The following is a 19409-nucleotide window of genomic DNA, read 5'->3' as shown; positions in this document are numbered from 1 at the left end:
CGCAACAGATTAGTCTTCAAATATCGAAAAGGAGGACATATAGGAGGACACTTTTCGAGGGAGGACAGAACTTACAAAAAAAGGACTGTCCTCCCTAAAGGAGGATGGTTGGTCACCTTAACATACACAAACTTACAATGGGTAGTTAATAAAAAAACAAGTACGCTAATATATTCCAACTGACATTAAGAGAAACTTCTGCATCATTTGCCCTTCATTGCAAATTTAATATATAAACATCTTTAAAAACTGCATTATCATAAAGGTGACTACATTATGACCACTTTCTGTTGCAAAAGCCTTTTTTTGAAGAATCCAGGAGCATGTGCAGGAATCTTTGGCAGTCTAAGATGGAATTGATCGGGTGCATATTTTTCTGTGTCTTTGAATACTTGTGAGATGCATAGCTTGTGCTGCTGTTTTGTAGGTGAAGGTTAATAGTTGTCACTTCAGAACACTATCAAAAGTACAATTTAGCCCTGACCCAGATTCGCCCTTTTGTGCCTGGTAATTCAGACTCTCTGTTAAAAAAATATTACTGCAAAACAGAAGTTAAATTTGGATTCCACCCAATAGCAAATACAGAGTGCCAAGCAGTAGCTATTTGAAATGCCATTTCCATACAATAGGATAAAGGAGGGCAGATATGCTTCCATGGCCAGCACAAGAATGTGAAGATAACACTGCAAAATGACTTTTAACAAAGGTTGTTCTCAGATGTTGGAAATTTCCATTGTCTGGAGTCACACAGAAATCGACATTAATTAGCATTTGCTGGGTCTTAGCAAGTTCACAATTGTCCTAAATGGAAAGTAAATTCTCTTGTTTAAACTTAATAGGATATTAGTGATAACTTTGGGCTTGGATACAATAAAGCTATTTGTTTTGCAGTTGTCCATCTAAATTCAATAGCATCTTGACTATAACTCACAGTCTGACTGCTCCGATTACCTCTGCAACTGGGTTTTAATAGTTATACACATCAAATTTTGAGTGTATTGTATATCTGAGCCACTGCTCATGCAACTATCTATCATGTTTCACAAGATGTTCTTTTGAAAGAACATCTTAACAAAACAGTTAAGATGTCTTCCAACTCACTTGATCCCAAAATAAAATGCATCTAAGATTGATTCATGCTATTTTCATTGATTATCAATCCATTCCTCGCCTTACTTTCCTTTCAACTTTTCCCAAGCAAACCTTTATCAGGGAAACATAAGCCTAAGTGAAATTGACTAGAACCTTTCTGGTTTGGTTTCATTTTCCTGAGGAAGCTATAAAAAACAAAACAAATGGTGGGTTTTAGAGAAAATTATTGGCTTCAGACACAAGATTCTGAACAGTGGTAGACTGCTGCCAGTTCAGACTAGTTAGGGCGAACTGGTGCGTGCACTCACATTTCGGTGTGGGTGAAGCAGTTATTACATTATATGATGGCCACCTCTGATTCTGAATCACCAGAGGATTCGTCTTTTGTCAAAACCAGGACTGAAACTTTGTGCAGTAACTATCTGTTCCAGCCATTTCCTGTGGCATTTTTCTTTCCAAATATCTCTTCTGGTGAAAAAGACAGAATGGCTGCACCATATCTTTTCTCTGGTAGTGTTAGTACCAGAAACCCTCCATTGGGTTAGAGAAAAGTTCTTTAATTGTAGACATTGATATCACGGGGAGAAGTGAGAACGGTAAGTCATATCTATATCAAGCAACTCTAAAAAAATAACATTAAAACCTACGTAAAAATCATTATTGAACACCTTCTTAAAGCACATGTATAATTAGTAGTTGAATACAAACCAGTCATAACATTCAGGAGAATGTTGGGCAGGTTTCACATCACACTTGAATCCCTAAATAAAGTCATGCTTTCACAATCTTCTGAAAGACCAATAGAGTCAGGGCCTGTCTCATCTCCAAAGGATGATGCCCCCAAAGGTGGTTGCCATGGCAGAAAGGGTCCCTCTCCTCAGATGAAGCTCCTTAGTAGATGGGACCCAAAACTTGCTGTTGCTGTACCTAATGGGACAGGTAGATGTACCTGGGTAGAGGTGCTCCTTCAAATAACCCAGCTTGTAGAGGGCAGGTGTAATATATACTAATCAGCCCACACATCTGCATTTTGCACCAGCTGCAACTTCTGGATTTTGCAGAATGTTGCAGTCTTGAAAAGGCTACCAACCTGTCTAAAATATCTTTCCAGAAATTGAACAATGTTGGATATACCATATCTAAAGCCCCCGATTGTAAACATTAAATTTATATTTAATTCATTATATAGTTTATTTTCAAAAAAAATAAAATTCAATCCAGATTACTTTAAAAAGAAAATGTACATTTTTTAACCTTTGGTTCACATGTTGAAAAGTTATGGAAAACATTGCTTTACTGCGCTTGGGATGTACCAAAGTCTTTGAAATAGTTACCAATGTCACCTACACCTGAGCCTGTTTTTTAGGTCAAGAACTTAATGCAAATGAAAAGAATAACATGGAAAGTTCTTCTTAAGGACATTTTTAAAAAGATAATCATATCAGGAATGTTTGCCTTTTTATATGATATGCAAATATGATAAGAGAGTCTTGGAACTATATATATGCATGTAGCAAACCTAAGTGTGTTGCTTAGAAGCTGGGACCCACACTTCATTTGAATTAACAACTTGGGGATAAAGGAGTAATCATGAAGTTCCTCTTACTTCTGAGCCTGGTGGCACTTTCCCAGTGTCTGACAACAAAGTAAGTATTGACCTTTGTGCTTTCTTTAAAGGAAACATGTACCATTTTCTTTAGAAGGATCTAATTTTCTTTCTAAATTATGTTCCACAAACCCTTCCAACAACTTTCTATTGTGTTTGGTGGGCAAGCAACAAAGCAAGAATTTCCCTAGGTTTTCCACTGACAGTATTATTTTATTTCCCTTTATAGCTATACCTGCAAATGCACTGTGTGTTCATAAAATAGAAGATGCTTTTTTCTCTAAAAAGTATACCTAGATTTCAAATCCTTCTTCCTCAGCAGAAATAAATCTGAACCTAACTTTCCCCATCCTCAGGGCCTCCAATGATATGTTGCAATTACAACTCTCATTCTACCTGGGAATTCTGAAGATATAGCCCTCTTAAGAGTGTCGAATCAGAGAATGCTGTCCAAAATGCATTTTTTTCTATCTTTAATGCTATTTTTCACTTATTAATCGTTTCTTTCCATTATTCAATGATTAGGGTTCACCTAAGGAAAACAAAATCCGTGAGGCAAATCCTTAAGGAGCATGGGCTCCTAGATGATTTTCTGAAGAAACATCCTTATAACCTTGGAACAAAATATTTTCCCTTGCTGCAAAATACATTTGCCACTGAACCATTGCAAAATTATCTAGATGTAAGTATTCCATATTAGGAGGAGGTGCTCAGCATTTAGCCTATGGACAAGACTATAGAATCTCAACACCTGTTGATTTAAATCAATAGCCCCCGGCTCTAGAGAGCAATAAAAGAGACATACGGATTGAGGAAGTTATACTTTTAAAGTTTGAAAGTGATTTGAGATCATGGAACATAAATGATATTCTACTGTAACAAATAGGATACAGTGGCTCGGTGGTTGAGCTTGTCGAGCAGGAAGGTCAGCAGTTCAAATCCCTAGCGCCGTGCCACGGAGTGAGCAAGTAGAAAAATAGGGACCACATTTGGTGGGATGGTAATAGTGCTCCATGTGTCTTTGGCGTTTAGTCATGCTGGCCACATGATCACAGAGACATCTTTGGACAGCACTGGCTCTTCAGCTTTGAAACTGAGATGAGCACTGCCTCTTAGAGTCGGAAACAACTAGCACATATGTGCCAAGGGAACCTTTACCTTTACTGTAACAAATTGAGCAGATTTGTATTGTTTAAAAAGCCTGTCAAACTTGCTTTTGTCTACAAAGAAGTGTTCATTTCTCTTGCTTCAAAAATGTTATGGAGATATTAGGGATGGATTTTCTTTTATGTTCCATTTTCTACCTCCACAGCTTGAGTACAGCGGCACTATCTCCATTGGCACTCCACCACAGGAGTTCGTAGTCCTCTTTGACACTGGTTCTTCCAACTTGTGGGTCCCTTCTGTGTCCTGCTCCAGTGAAGCTTGTGGTAAGTAGTCTCCATAATTGATGTCTTCAGAAAGAGGCTACTCTTAATTCAAGATATCCTCAAGCTAGTACTTTCCAAATGTAATAGACCACAAGCCCCATCACAGTAATTGTGTTGGCATGTTGACGGGGAATCCTCAGAACTCCAATTCCAACACATTTGAAAGGGACCAAATCAGGGACAATTTTTTATTCTCGTATCCATCTATTTTTCCCAATAGCTTTGGGAAGCTGCTATTCAAGGGGATTATTATAGAATAACAAAACATGTTCCTACATAGTAAATGTTTAATCATGAGCTTGGATATAGAAGTGTGTGATGTAATGTAAGGGATAATCAAATCAGTTTATTACAACCATAAAGCCAGATACAGGTAACAATATAATAATTACATATTTTATTTTCCACATGACATAAAGGAGAAATGTAACTATTTCTTCCCAAATAATAAACCAGCTTTCATGTTAGCTATGACTGAGGACAAAGTTCACACATTAGAGAATATTGCACTGGGATGAGTTAAATGCCAAGATCTCTCTAACCCTCTATTGCTCTTTCTGTTCTGTTACATATTCAATATGCCCACATCATACTACAATTGCTTATCTTTGCAGCTAACCATCATAAATTCAATCCACAACAGTCGTCAACTTTCCAATCCACCAGCCAGAGCGTATCCATCACCTATGGCACCGGAAGCATGACTGGATTCCTAGGCTATGATACTGTCCAGGTAAAGTCCAAGAATACAGTCTCTATTGAGCCACCTGGCTTAATGCTCATTAACTTTTCAAAAAGTTTGTAAACTAGAGAGTTATTTTCAGAAACCATCTTGGTTTGTTTTCACAAAAGCCCTTTTTTTCCTACCAACTTGTTTTCTCTTTAATAATTCTTCCAACTATTTTCCCTGGAAATAATAGCCTGCTGTCTATTTTTATCTATTCTGAAGCCCAAGAAAACAAAACCATGTACCATTTTCATTTCTTTGCCATCAGCTGTAAGTTCATTAAACTTGCTGATTGAGCTTATCTTTGTTTTCTTAATATTGAACTTTAAGAAATTTGGAACATTAGCACAGAAGTTTCACTTTCTATTTTTACTTTTATAGTGAGATCTCTTTTACTATGACCTAGCAAAACAGAGTCATTAGCATATTTCAGAAGCAGCACTGCTTATTTTGATTCCAGCTGTCATTTCATTCCATCCTATTATTCTGTAAACACATTGCTGTAAAAGTTAAATGGGTACAGGGTCAATACTGTAGGAGGTTCTTTTCAAAACATTGTGAAAACTAATAACAGAGCTGACAGTTGTGACAACAGACAGGAGTTGCTTTCTGTTTTGTCTTCATAAAACAGGCAAATGTCCAACTCCTACAAAAAAAAAACAGAAGGAAGCATGCTACATTTGTAGCCTGAAATTGCCTATATATAAATGTCTCATTTGAAAGTAGAATGTTTCTTGAGATTCTTGTGACATAAGATTAATTTTTCATCAAATATATAGTATGGATCTGAGCTTTTAGATTCTAGTTGCATGGACTGTTTCCAGCGTAGATTGCAGTGAAAGCACATCTGATGAAAATGTATCCTGTCACATTCTCTTTTTAGTTCTGAATCATTCTGACTGTCCAGATTCACTTCCTACGGTAACTTCTTCTTCACTATAAAGGCTTATCAAAAGAATAATGACCCATTAGTAATATATACCACATTCTGGCATGACCTATAAAGGCTTTGTTGTAATCAGTGAAGCAGTATCTCTTTCTGTTTTCTTGTACTCTTCATTTCTCATCAGATGTCAGCTAGCTACACCCCCACACAAATTTGCCTTTTCTGCCATTTACCTGTTAATTTGGCATTTCTTTCCCCATTCATGCTCTGGCTTTTTTGTGAGTTATTCAATAGCACTGCTTGTGTGAAAAATTAATCCAATGTTTTGATAATTGCATATTGTCTTGGGTCTCCCTTCTTGGGCATAAACACTTATCTTATTCACGCAACATTTCCTGTCAATAAAACTGGTTTACAGGATTTCATTTTTCAATTGTTTGTTTCCTCTTGTGTAATTGATTGGATTCAAGTCTTATATCTCAAGTGAAATCCAAGTATAGTATCTGTATTTGAAGTAGTTTTTGTAAATAAACAAATAATTATTTTTACCAAATTCTATTTTTTCTTTATTGTGTTAATTTAGCCAGGGCGACTTTCCTATATTTCCAGGGTTCTTCATATGTTTGCATTCCAACACCCATTTGTAAGATTTATGTCTTTTCCTGATGCTACACTTAGCACTTCTTGTATTATCCATAGAATTCCTCCTTGACCACTATTGAATCTGTAGGAGATGTATATACTGATATATAATGTTGATATCAATGGATATCCGCTAATTCTAATGGATAAGATCCAGTCATTTATTGGATTATAGCTCAATCTATATTCAGCACTGTCTTTTTTGAGACTCATTGCCAATTCTTCTCAACTCTGTGTCAATTATATTCCTTTCAAAAATTAGATTGGGCAGAGAGAAATAGTTGCAGATGATAAACATACATAGAGATTTCCTTTGAGGCTATTTTATCAGATAGACATTAAACTGCAAAGCAGTTTATTTAAAAGTTATGAATCAGCTAGAATCAAGTGAGTTATATGAATCATTCAAGGTCTGTTTGCAAACACACTTGTATGTATGTATGCATAAATCTGCTTGAAGTTGAAATTTAAATGCCTCGGTATGTACTTTCGACACAAATGTAGTAGTACTGCTTGAAATTAAAAAGGAATTTTATAACTATTTCTCCCTGTTGTTCTGCACAGGTTGGAAGTATTCAGGTCAGCAACCAAATCTTTGGTCTGAGTCAGACCGAGCCGGGCAGCTTCCTTTATTATGCCCCCTTTGATGGCATCCTGGGTCTGGCTTACCCTAGGCTGGCTGCCTCTGGTGCCACTCCTGTTTTTGACAACATGATGAGTGAAGGTTTGGTATCCCAGGATCTCTTTTCCGTCTTCCTGAGTGCGTAAGTAACAATGATTTGTGCACATTTTTCTGAGTGGACTAATTACTATCTCTTGCTAGAAGGGAGAGAGGGCATGGGTGCCAACCATATTACTTCTGGAGAAACTGAGCAATAGACAATCCTTTCTTTTTTACATGTTTTCAATGCATTACTGCAAGAGGTCAAATATTAGGAAAAATCCCCTGTGAGGTTTTTTTTTTTAAAGCATGCACACACAATAACAATATCCCTATAAAGTAGTATACATAATTCTTCACCATGAATGGCAGATGGTCGCATATAGGTGACAGTGGTTGATCCCCAAAAGACTAAGTGGGGTTAGACCTGTTTAGTATTTGGATGGGGAACTATAAAAAAAATTCCAGGACTGTTGGCTAGAATAGGAAATTTTTAAAACAAAATTCCTGCAGCAAGTCAATAGTAAATTACTTTTATCCCTTTGAGTTCCCATTTGCTGAAGGTGTGACTTTTTCCCTCCTGCCTTTATCGAGTACTGACTCTCTTGCCACAGCTTCAAACCTCATCAATTTATTTTACCATCGTGTCTTGGGCTTTGCCTTTTAACATCTTGCTTTACCGGCTCCTATACCATCCCAAGATCCTCCCTAGAGAAATCCGGATAGTCGCCTAGCCCACTAACTTACCCTTTCCACCTAGGGTAAGGACAATATCTACGACAAACTATGATACATCTTCAGCACCTGTAACTAACTAACCTTGCCCCTATGATTTTACTATATGATTCTTATGCATACGAAGTCAGATTTACTGCGGCTGCGGGAGTCCCCTCTCTCGCAGGTTTGGCCTACAGCCCTCTCGAGGGCCCACCTTGAGGACGGGTTTATTAACCCAGAGAGGTGGAGGAAGCGTAAATTAAGGGTTTTTTTAGTAAAGTGTTTTTTAAGAATTTGTAGGGGTTCCAGGGTTGGGGGGTGGGTGGATCAGGTCAGGAGTGATGATAGAGCCAGGTCACCAGGTGTGGTCTTGAGGGGAGGGAGTGGAAAGGAGGAGGAGAGGGAGGATATCATTCCAATACAGGGCTCTTTGATTCCAACGGTCGTAGGGAGGGGCAGGCGCGAGGACAGATTAAGAACCCGTAGTCGGTTGGGAGACCGTGGTTGTTGGTCACACCCGGTCGCTTGTACCAACCCCCGCATACTAGGTGGTCAGGATCTGCAGACCCAGGGCCTGAGGCTGTTGTTATGCAACGCGAGGTCCGTTGTTAATAAGGCCCCCCTCATCTACGATCTAATTCTTGAGGGGGAGCCGGACCTCGCAGGAATAACGGAGACCTGGTTGGGCCACGAGGGAGGTTTACCCCTCGTGGAAATGTGCCCACCAGGTTATCAAGCATTTCACCAGCCTCGGGCCCAGGGAAGGGGCGGTGGGGTAGCAGTGATTATTCGGGAAGACTTAGAGCCGAGGGAGTCCACTGTGCCGCAGACATCTGGGTGTGAGTCCCTTGTCGTGAGGTGGGGCCCAGGGAGACAGTTGGGCCTGCTGATAGTATACCTGGCTCCTCGCTATACATCAGCGGCCCTGCCTGAACTCCTCGAGCTGATCGCATCGGTGGCGGTTGAGACCCCCAAACTTTTAGTGATGGGGGATTTCAACCTGCCATCGGTGGGAGAAGCGTCCGAGGGGGTTTGGGAGTTCATGGCTTCCATGACAGCCATGGACCTGACTCAATTGATTCAGGGCCCGACACACGAGGGAGGCCACACGCTGGACCTTGTTTTTGTCTCTGGCCAGTGGATGAGTGATCTGGGAGTAGGGGATTTAACCATCACTCCCCTGTCATGGTCAGATCACTCACTTCTCCGACTTGACTTCCCTGGTGCTACCCCCCGCTGCGGGGAGGCGGAGCCGGAAGATATTAGATGGTTCCGCCCCAAGCGCCTGATGGAACCAGATAAGTTCCAGATGGAGCTTGGGCCACCTCCTGTAGACCTGACCCGCCACCGGGTAGAGGACCTGGTGATCGCATGGGATAATGCGACTACCGGGGCCTTAGACCGAGTGGCGCCTTTGCGGCCTCTCCTGCGGCAACAAACCACCCTGGCCCCTTGGTTTACCGAGGAGCTAAGGGTGATGAAACGCCGCAAGAGACGCCTAGAGAGTCATTGGAGATCCTCCCGTTCCGAATTTGACCGAGCACAGGTACGAACCCATTTAAGGACGTACATTGTGGCATTGAGAGCAGCCAAACGTCAATATTGTGCCGCTCTCATTGCATCCGCAGAGAACCGCCCTGCCGCCCTGTTTCGGGTGACCCGCTCCCTTCTGTTTCAGAGGCCGCGGGAAGCCCCTTTACAGGGCAGGGCAGAGGAATTTGGGAAATATCTGCAGGATAAAATCGCTCAAATCCGGAAGGAATGGGTCCCTTTCAGTGGTCTAGTGGAGACGTCCGAGGCGAGTCTTGAGAGACCACTCTGGGAGGAGTTTGACTTGGTTGCCATCGAGGATTTGGACAGATTGCGTGGACGGCTGTGACCTACCACATGTTTGCTGGACCCGTGCCCCTCCTGGCTTGTACTGGCATCCTGGGAGCTTACACGTGACTGGCTCCTGGGCCTAGTGAATGCTTCGTTGGGCGAGGGGTCTCTTCCGGCTGCCTTGAAAGAGGCGGTGGTGAGACCCTTACTCAAGAAGCCTTCCCTGGACCCAATGGAGCTAGCCAATTATCGTCCTGTCTCCAACCTTCCCTTTTTAGCGAAGGTTGTAGAGAGTGTGATAGCTTATCAGTTTCCACGACACCTGGAGGAAAATGATTATCTAGACCCGCGCCAGTCCAGCTTCCAACCCGGACACAGCACGGAGACGGCCTTGGTTGCGTTGGTTGATGATCTCTGGAGGGCCAGAGATAGGGGTTGTTCCTCTATCCTGGTCCTATTAGACCTCTCGGCGGCTTTTGATACCATCGACCATGGTATCCTGTTGCACCGACTGGAGGGGTTGGGGGTTCGGGGCACCGTTTTGCGGTGGTTCAGCTCCTACCTCTCCGGCCGGATGTAACGTGTGTTGGCAGGGGAGCAGAGGTCGACCCTAAGCCCCCTCACTTGTGGGGTGACACAGGGGTCGGTCCTCTCGCCACTCCTGTTCAACACATACATGAAGCAGCTGGGCGAGATCATTCATGGTTTCGGGGTGGGATATCATCTGTACGCTGATGATACCCAGCTGTACATTTCCACCCCGAACCACCCCAACGAGGCCGTCGAAGTGATGTCCCGGTGCTTGGAAGCCATACGGGTCTGGATGGATGGCAACCGACTCAAACTCAACCCCTCCAAGACGGAGTGGCTGTGGGTTCCGGCCCCCCGGTTCAACCAGTTGTTTCCATCTCTGGCCATTGGGGGCGTACAGCTGGCCCCCATGGAGCGGGCGCACAATTTGGGCGTCCTCCTGGATGCCCAGCTGTCCATGGATGACCATGTGACAGCCGTGGCAAGGGGGGCGTTCCACCAGGTTCGCCTGGTGCACCAATTGCGCCCCCTATTGGACCGGGATGCCTTATGCACAGTCACTCATGCGCTGGTGACGTCTCGCCTGGACTACTGCAATGCTCTCTACATGGGGCTTCCCTTGAGATGCACTCGGAGACTGCAGTTGGTCCAGAATGCGGCCGCGCGGGTGATTATGGGGAGTACTAGGTACTCCCATGTAACACCTCTCCTGTGCGAGCTGCACTGGCTTCCTGTGGTCTATCGGGTGCGTTTCAAGGTTCTGATAACGATCTTTAAAGCGCTCCATGGCACAGGACCTAGTTATCTGCGGGATCGCATCCTGCCCCATACATCCCTATGACCAATTCGCTCGCACAGAGAGGGACTTCTCCAGGTGCCGTCCACCAAACAGTGTCGGGGGGCGACGCCTAGGAGCAGAGCCTTCTCTGTGGCGGGCCCAGCCCTGTGGAATGACCTCCCCCCTGATATCAGGATTACCTCTGATCTCCGCTCCTTCCATCTAAAGCTCAAGACCCACCTCTTCCAATTAGCTGGCCTGGCTCAACCATAGTTTTATCCTATTGCTCCTGACGGGTTTTTTAAATTTTGTAATTTTAACTGAGGGTGTTTTAAATAGTTATTTTAATTCTATTTTATATATATTTTATGAGTGTTACCTCCTCCATGTACATGTACGTGTATGTGTTTATTTGTATTTGTATATGTATTGTATATATATGTATATTGTATGTGTTTTATTGTACGCCACCCCGAGTCCTTTTGGAGAGGGTGCGGCTAACAAATTAAATTTCATTCAATTTCAATTTCATTCTGCTGGGTTGCGTCATTGTAGCAGGAAGGATATTTCTGAGAGGGATGAGTGAAGAATACTAGGGTTATATTCCAGGAGTATGTATACTACAAGTAGTCCTGAACTTACAACCATTAGTTTAACAACTTGTTTTGAGGGGCCAAAAAGAGTGATTTATGACTGTCTTTGCATTTATAACTATTGCTGCATCCCCATGGTCACATGATCAAAATCCGGGCTTTTGGCAACTGGCATGTATTTGTGACAGTTGCAGCATCCTGGGGCCACGTGATTGCCATTAGTGATCTTCCCAGTAGGCCTCTGACCAACAAAGCAAATGGGGGTAGTAAGTTCACTTAACAACCATACAATTTGTTTAACTGCAGTGAATTATTTAATGATAACAGTAAAAAAAGTCCACAAGTATGACTTGCTTAACGACTGCATCACATCTGGCCCCAATTGCTGTCATAAATTGTGGATTCCCAGTAAGTCACCCAAGGCATATAATGGGTTATCGTAGCTGCCTGGCTACAATCATTAAGCTCCTATATTGGGTGGCAATATGGAAAGGCGCTGGAAGCAGCTGATCACTTTAGTGACAATGGCTAAGGCATTTCATACTAATCTATGGTAAAGGAAATAATAAACCACTGCTGTATTTTACAAAGTAAACTCACGAGTAGACAGTGGAAAGTGACTGACAATATAAACCCTGATAATAAACCTTTTAGGTTGGATTAAACTCAACATACTACTAAGGAAAAGTTCAGGATCTTTCAGAGAACAGTTAATATTTATGACACAACTAGATTAAAAATGCAGGGATGTCTAGTTGCTGATCTTGCCAGGCAGGAAAGTAAAATCTGCCAGCGAATCTGCAATAGAACCCAGATCATACCAACCCCAAGAAAGAAAGTTTAGCACAGAATGGAAATTATAATACCATATCCATAATTTCACATGCTAGTAAAATTAAACTTAGGATCAACAAAGGTAGGTTATCTGGAAGAGGAAATGCCAGAGGTTCAAGCTGGCTTTAGAGAAGATTGAGGAATAAGAAATGTTATTGCAATGTATGCTGGGTAATTGAGAAAATTGAAGAAAAGAGTTTATGTGAGCTTCTATAGAATACAGAAAGCTCACTGACTGTGTTGACCATGAGAAGAATGTCCTCCAGAAATTTGGAACAACAGAGCATCTTATCTCCTTACATGAAACTTATACATGGGACATAAATCAGTAGTCCAGAGGGAACATAGTGGAACAGATTGGTGCCAGGTCAGTGAATGATTCAGATAAGACATACCCCCTCTTATTTATTAAAGGGTTAGGGCCGTGATAGCAAACCTATGGCACGCATGCCCAAAGTGGCATGCCGAGCCATCTGTCTGACACGCATGGCATCGCCCGTTCCTCTTCCTGGTTTCTGGCGCATATGCATGCATGACATTAAGCTGGCCTTCACATGTGTGGCAGTGCCTAAAACTGGAAGAGCTGGACTTCTGATTTATGGTGTGATCATGCACGCTGGCCAGCTGATCGTCACGTGTGCATGCATGACAGAAAGCAGAAGATCAGCTGGCCGGTGTGCATTGGAAACCGGTGCACACATGCCCCCAGGCAACTCCTCTTCTGGGTTGTAGCCGCGACGAGCACACGTAATGAGCCCCCATTCTCTATCCCTTTTTGGCAATCACTGCCTAAAAGGTTTGCCATCACTGGGTTAGGTATATGCTGAATATATAGGGAAGGGAATGAACTGAAAGAATCTGCAGTTTTACAGCTCATACACCAATTCCCAGAGTGAAACTCCATTTCTTCAACAGCATTTACCCCTGTCCATATGATCACTAGATAGCAGCCAAGCGATACAACTCTTTGCTATTACCAGTAGCTTATAGGGGAAGCAATCAACTAATTAACCCATCGTCTTAAGGATATTATTTTTTAAAAGTTTCAATGGGTCAACAATATAATAGGGGAAAAAAAGAAATGAAAAAATATTTGCAATTCCTCTAATTGGCATGTTCTTCTTTGTCCATTTTTCAGTGATGAGCAAAGCGGGAGTTTTGTAATGTTTGGTGGCATTGACTCCTCCTACTATACTGGAAGTCTCAACTGGGTGCCCCTTTCTGCTGAACTCTATTGGCAGATCACTTTGGACAGGTAATCCAACTTCTACACCTTCAGCTTTCGCATCCCTGCTTCACAAAGATGCAGTCAAAAACCAAATGCAAAATAATGGCAAAAGAAGATACCCATCAGTTCTACAAAGCAGGCCAGATTAGGAAACAGACACTTTAACAATTATAGGAATGTAGTTTAGTATTGTGGTATAATAATAGACTCTTGAGAACTTGCCAGAGTTTCCATTTGCTCCCTCTTATAGGAAAAAGAAAGTCAAGGTGGATTATTTTGAATGTTTCTCATTCTTCTTCCTTTCCCACGGCCCAAGTTGTTTTATCATTTGAAAAGACCTGCAGGCAAAAAGTTATGGCACTTTTCTTTCTCTCATCTTTACCTGAATATTTCTTTTCAGCATCAGCATCAATGGTCAAGTCATTGCTTGTTCCGGTGGCTGCCAAGCTATTGTTGACACTGGTACCTCCCTCCTGGCAGGTCCCCCCAATGGCATTGCTAACATTCAGAATTCCATTGGTGCTAGCCAATATTCCAATGGTCAGGTAAGCTTGATAATAATAATATACAACTATAATTAATATACATAAATACATAATCATTACTAGTAATAGAAAATTGCTGGGAACATAGTGTTGAGAAAGTAGTAAAAAGTGAGCAGGTTAAAATGTCAAATTTCCAAATACAAACTGATAAACCTTGCCTCACAAAACACCAGATTTAACTATTGTTGAAAAGAAGAAAGCATGGATAATTCATGCAGTAGTACCAGGGGATAGTAGAAGACAAAGAAGATCTGAAAATCAGAATTGAAAGGTTATAGCATAAAGCAGTGTGTGGTGGTTCCAGTGGTGATCAGTACCATGGGTACTAAACCAAAAAAACCTTGGATGACATTTAGAAAATGTGTCCATCTGGCAACTGCAAAAGGCCACACTACTTAGATCCACCTATATGCTATACTGATACATTATGGCATCCTAGATTCTTGAGAACTCAATGCATATGAAGGCCAATACTAGCTAAAATATGATAATTCTTCTTAAAAGTTGAGATAGGAAGACGGACCAAGCGCATTGTGCTAGGAGATCTTTAGAGATCTATGGTTCAATGACTTTGTGAATCTTAATAAGTTTTTCAGATAATTTTTATGGTTTTTTTGCTATTGTTATGAACAATCCATTTTCTCCCTCTATTCCAATTCTTATGCAAGATTCTTGGTTTGCCCTAGCTTCCTAAAGTGATTTAGATAGGGAAATGCCTTTTTCAGCCCTAATTAATCAGCAGACTCATATCATTGCCATGCGGAATAGAGTGGCGCATTATGGAAGGCAGTGCTGGTCAGATCAATGATTGCAAAGACCATTACACCAGATGGTGTATCCTCCACCAAGCCCCTCACTTCCAAGTGCCTTTGATTCCTCTACTAGACCAAGATTATGGATAAAAATGAAAGAAAGGGGAAGCCCACAAAGATACAAATTGGCTATTACTAGCCAGACTTCATTCTTCCCCTCTGGACATTTTTCTACTGACATGTGGTATGCCTTCCACACTGCAAACAGCTATCGCTTGGAATATAATCCTGATCTCAAGTCATCATTGTTGATTCTTGTTTCAGGAAGCATCATTCTAATGCAAGACTGAGCAATTAATTTTCTCAAGGGGCTACATGAGAAACTGAGACTATATTCTGGAAGGCTGAACCAGTAGGGCTGTGAAGGTGTATAGGCATGCATATGTGCATATAAATTGGAAAAAAATGGCAGTCACTTTCAAAATGAAAGCAATCCACATGGGACAGATAGAGAAGGCCGAAGAGTCAGAGGTGACTTTTGCCCCAAGAGGGGGGGGGGTGCCCAGGTTTGTTCTAATGCATTTTTTCCTGGACAATTTCTAGTCCATAACACCCAGCTTTTTTTTTCCTTTCTCAAATGTTATGGGGCTACAAATATATGTTTTCTGTTCATCCTACTTCATATCAGGTCAACTGCAATGCTATCAATGAATTGGCAGACATTGTCTTCACCATCAATGGCATTGAATACCCTGTGCCCGCCAGTGCCTACATTCGCCAGGTAAGATCTGTGGTTTATCCAAAAAATCATCTCAAATAATTTAGGTCATACTCACACAATAAACCTCTAGAGAAAAAGAAACCGGACCTGAAAGAATTATAGCAAGACAATCTCAGTCACTTATATTCAAGTGGGAGACATTTTCCAACATTTGAAATGTTTTTGATAATTTTTAGCATAGCAGTATTTTCATTATGCATTAAGAATTGAACTCTGCAACTCTGAATATGAAATTCAACACATTTAGTGATAAGATTATTCTCATGTAGATCATATTCATTTCTAGTAAATGTCATTTCTCTATAGTAGACCATCCTTAATATGTTAGACTTCAATTCTCAGTATTTAGGCTATTTGGGGGGATTATCAGTTTAGAAATCCAACACATTTAAAGAGAACCAGAATGAGGAAAACTATAGAGATTATTTTAAAGAACGAGTATTGTATCAGTTTATCATTTTGGACTCAAGAATAACCACTGTGTTTAGTCACAAATATTGCAATATAAACTTAATGTTCATAGTGTGGAAGATACACATAAAGTGATTCTTTCCTTATGGCATTATTATTTCATTATGCCATAATCCAAATTGTTGGATTGTACAAATGTTCTAGGAAAACACGGTTAAAGAGCAAGCCCTGTTAAACATGTATGATTCACTGTTATATATTATCCATGGGGCTCTTCAGAAAGTTTCATACAGGGTCCAAACATGATTCTCAGCATCCTGGTCTTTCTCTTGCATATAAACTAAGATACAATCATATTCTAGCTACAGTTACTTTGCTCCATGGCATTGCCTTCATTTTCTCTCCAGCCCATATTTTAGTCAGTGTTACGGTAGCTGTATTAGAATGAACATAGCATTTCCCCTTACTCCAACATAACCCAACAGCAGGCTTAAGGTATGCAAAATCTGTAAGGGTTTGTCACCCATCACCTTGGAGTGAAATCAGATGACTCCAGATTTAAACAAGAGGCAAGTTAGAGGTAGACAATGGAGATTTGAAGGTTTTCTGCTACTTCAACATGGATAAGGAACACTCAACAGGAGGAGGAGGGGAATGTCAGCTTCCTGATGTTTTGCAAAGGCCCTTAGTTATACCATTCAAATTCATCATATATTTGAACTTCTCTTTCAGCTCCAAGGTTATTGCACTAGTGGCTTCCAGGATATGCCCTTCCAGTCAGATCTTTGGATCCTTGGTGATATCTTCATTCGTCAATACTATTGTGTCTTCGACCGAGCAAACAACCAGATTGGCCTGGCTCCTGTGGCACAGTAATAGCAACATCTTATTAGTCATATTATAGCCTAAGGATAGTCTTGACTCTTTGGAATTAAATTTGGTAATTATGCTCCTAATCCCCACGCTTCAGTATCAGCAACAATAAATAAATATAAAAATAAATGGCTTTGTATTCACTGCACACTGACTGCAGGTCAACTAACAAACTGAAGTTAATTCGTTCCAAGAGAAATTTCCCAAGTGAATACATACAACCAAGGGGGACCCACCAACTTTCTGGATAATGGATATCACTGTCAAACTACTCTTAATTTTAGGAAACTTTCTCCAGTATTCAATAAACATTTAACATTCCTCCATTTAGCAAAGAAGAAGTCAATCAACATACTTTCCAAAGCTTATATTTGTCTATATACAAAACAAGCCTTTTAAAAATGAACTGTATCAAATTCAGTTATTAAAAAAATCTAGTTTGAGAATATTCAGATTAAATTTATTTTCCATAATTTTTATTATAATATATATTTTAGTTTTTAAAACTAACCATTTTGTTTAAATGAAATGTTGACAGCACTGTAATACCAATTTTTATATCAATATATGTAAAACACAATATAGGCATTTATTTTGACATGACAACATACCAAGGTAAATTCACCTAGAAATGCCCTCTAATTCCTGGCCAAATGAATACATGTGTGAAGTGACAATCTCAAAGGGGCTTTACCATATCTACCAATAAAACTTTGCATGCAGATTGGTCATATTGTCCAATAGATGGCATCAACTGATGTGCCCTAAGCTGCCCTAATTAGGAAATATTGGCAAGAATGGCTATGAATCACCCTAACCCTAACCAGACAAGGTCACTCTAAGCCATAAACTGTTGTTAGTTGAAGGTATAGAGATATGAGGCCTTACAGGTCTTTATTTCCCCCCCTTCCACAAATGTAGTTCCATGAAAGTAAATTAAAATCTGGACCATTGAATTTTTAGACTCCTCGTTTTTTCAAGATTCCTTGGGGGAAATAAACTTTAACCCAGCATAAAGTCATTACAAGCCCTCTGAGGTAGGGTGGTTTTGACAGACCATAAAACTGAAACAGTTTGAGTACCTTAGCCAAGTCAGTAAGAATGCCTGTGTATAATGTATCAAACACTTCAGACTCCTATACTGGCTTCTTAATATGTGTATTTGTCTGTCCAGCTACTACTGTTTTGCACTTTCTGAGTTTTCACCTGAAAAAATTCTGAGTACATGATTAAGGCTTAGAAGCTAACAAAGCTAGAAATGAGGATATATTGGCTCTATCGGCCTCACAGAAGTTGACCAAGCCAGCCAGCCATGGAAGAACTGTGGATATACTTCAAATCACTTTTAAAATTGCCACTGGATGTGTCCAAAGTTATATTTCATGTGGCTGTGCTGCCTTTGGATTCAAAGGAAAAAGGGTGCCCTGGAACAAATGCCTTTTTCCAATAACACTATTATAGCTGCAAAGCACGCTCATGTGATACAGGGAAAAATTGCTGCTGCTTTATGGAGCCATAGGCAGCTGACATGTTCCTGCTTTTGTGCTGTCTGTAGTTCCTTTGTGGCTTTGAAAGAGACTCACTGCACTGCTCTAGTAGAGTACGTCATCCTGCACATTTACATCAGACTCAAGCCTACTGAGGAACAATGATGCTAGCTATTAAGTTTTAGGAAGCGCAAAAGTTACATAAATAATTTCTCAATGAAGACTTATTGAACATCTCAGAAAATTAGAATTCCCAGAGATCAAAATGGAGGAAAACAACGGCAGTCTTTCTAATTTCAATTATGAAAAGTTGATATGCCCTTACAAGACACCCCTTTGAGGTAGGTGACAAAATTCAGTCATGCTGCATATTTTATGAATGGGCTGCGCATGACTTTCAAAGCCTTTCAAGAACTGAATATTCCTGAAGACTTTAGTGGCTGGCAAATTTCACCCAAGATATGTTAAAAAAAATTCTCATCAGCTTAGCTTGGAAACATACTTTTAACTGTGACATAGAAAAATACATTTATCTTTAGGTATGATGCTATGATTTTAGTGTTCATAAAATATATTTCAACATATTATAATCTGAATTGCAGAATTCTATATACACCAGAACAAGAAAGTGGAAGTTTTCCACTATTAAAATCAGTGTTCTACATACCAGTATGCAGTACATTGTCTGTAAAGCAATGTTTAGTTCATTTCTAACTTCATGGAAAGCTAGCCACATTTCTTCAATATATATAATCAGTCCTGAAATGTCCATATAAGACAGCAAGCAGCAACAGAATGTCTATATTAGACATAGTGTGAAGAAAATGTATTACATGACTCCTGGCACAAATTATTGCTTCCTTTGCTGGCTTTAAACCAGCTATACAACATGCAAGACAAGAGGTTGAATTAGCCTGTGATTCTTCTACTTGTCATGCTTTCGTTCTGAAATCTTTATGCTTTACCAGGATGTTTGTACTGATATTGCAAATAAAAGGCATTAAACTACTATCT

At 40.6% G+C, this 19409-nt stretch overlaps 1 protein-coding gene across 1 annotated transcript; it reads left to right on the top strand.

Moving 5' to 3' along the window:
- Positions 1–2682: 2682 nt before the first annotated feature.
- LOC309389453 (pepsin A-like) lies at positions 2683–18560 on the top strand (the record flags this gene model as incomplete). The annotated part of the gene is made up of 10 exons (XM_081947855.1): positions 2683–2738; positions 3224–3380; positions 4011–4128; positions 4743–4861; positions 6948–7147; positions 13457–13573; positions 13947–14091; positions 15532–15624; positions 16768–16907; positions 18464–18560. 10 exons carry the CDS (start codon positions 2683–2685, stop codon positions 18558–18560), a joined length of 1242 nt encoding a protein of 413 aa, XP_081803981.1.
- Between the last annotated feature and the right edge of the window lie 849 nt (positions 18561–19409).

Source organism: Natrix helvetica, assembly GCF_964273705.1.
Source record: "Natrix helvetica genome assembly, chromosome: 1".
Classification (NCBI taxonomy): domain Eukaryota; kingdom Metazoa; phylum Chordata; class Lepidosauria; order Squamata; family Natricidae; genus Natrix; species Natrix helvetica.
This window is presented reverse-complemented; position numbering and strand designations above follow the sequence as displayed.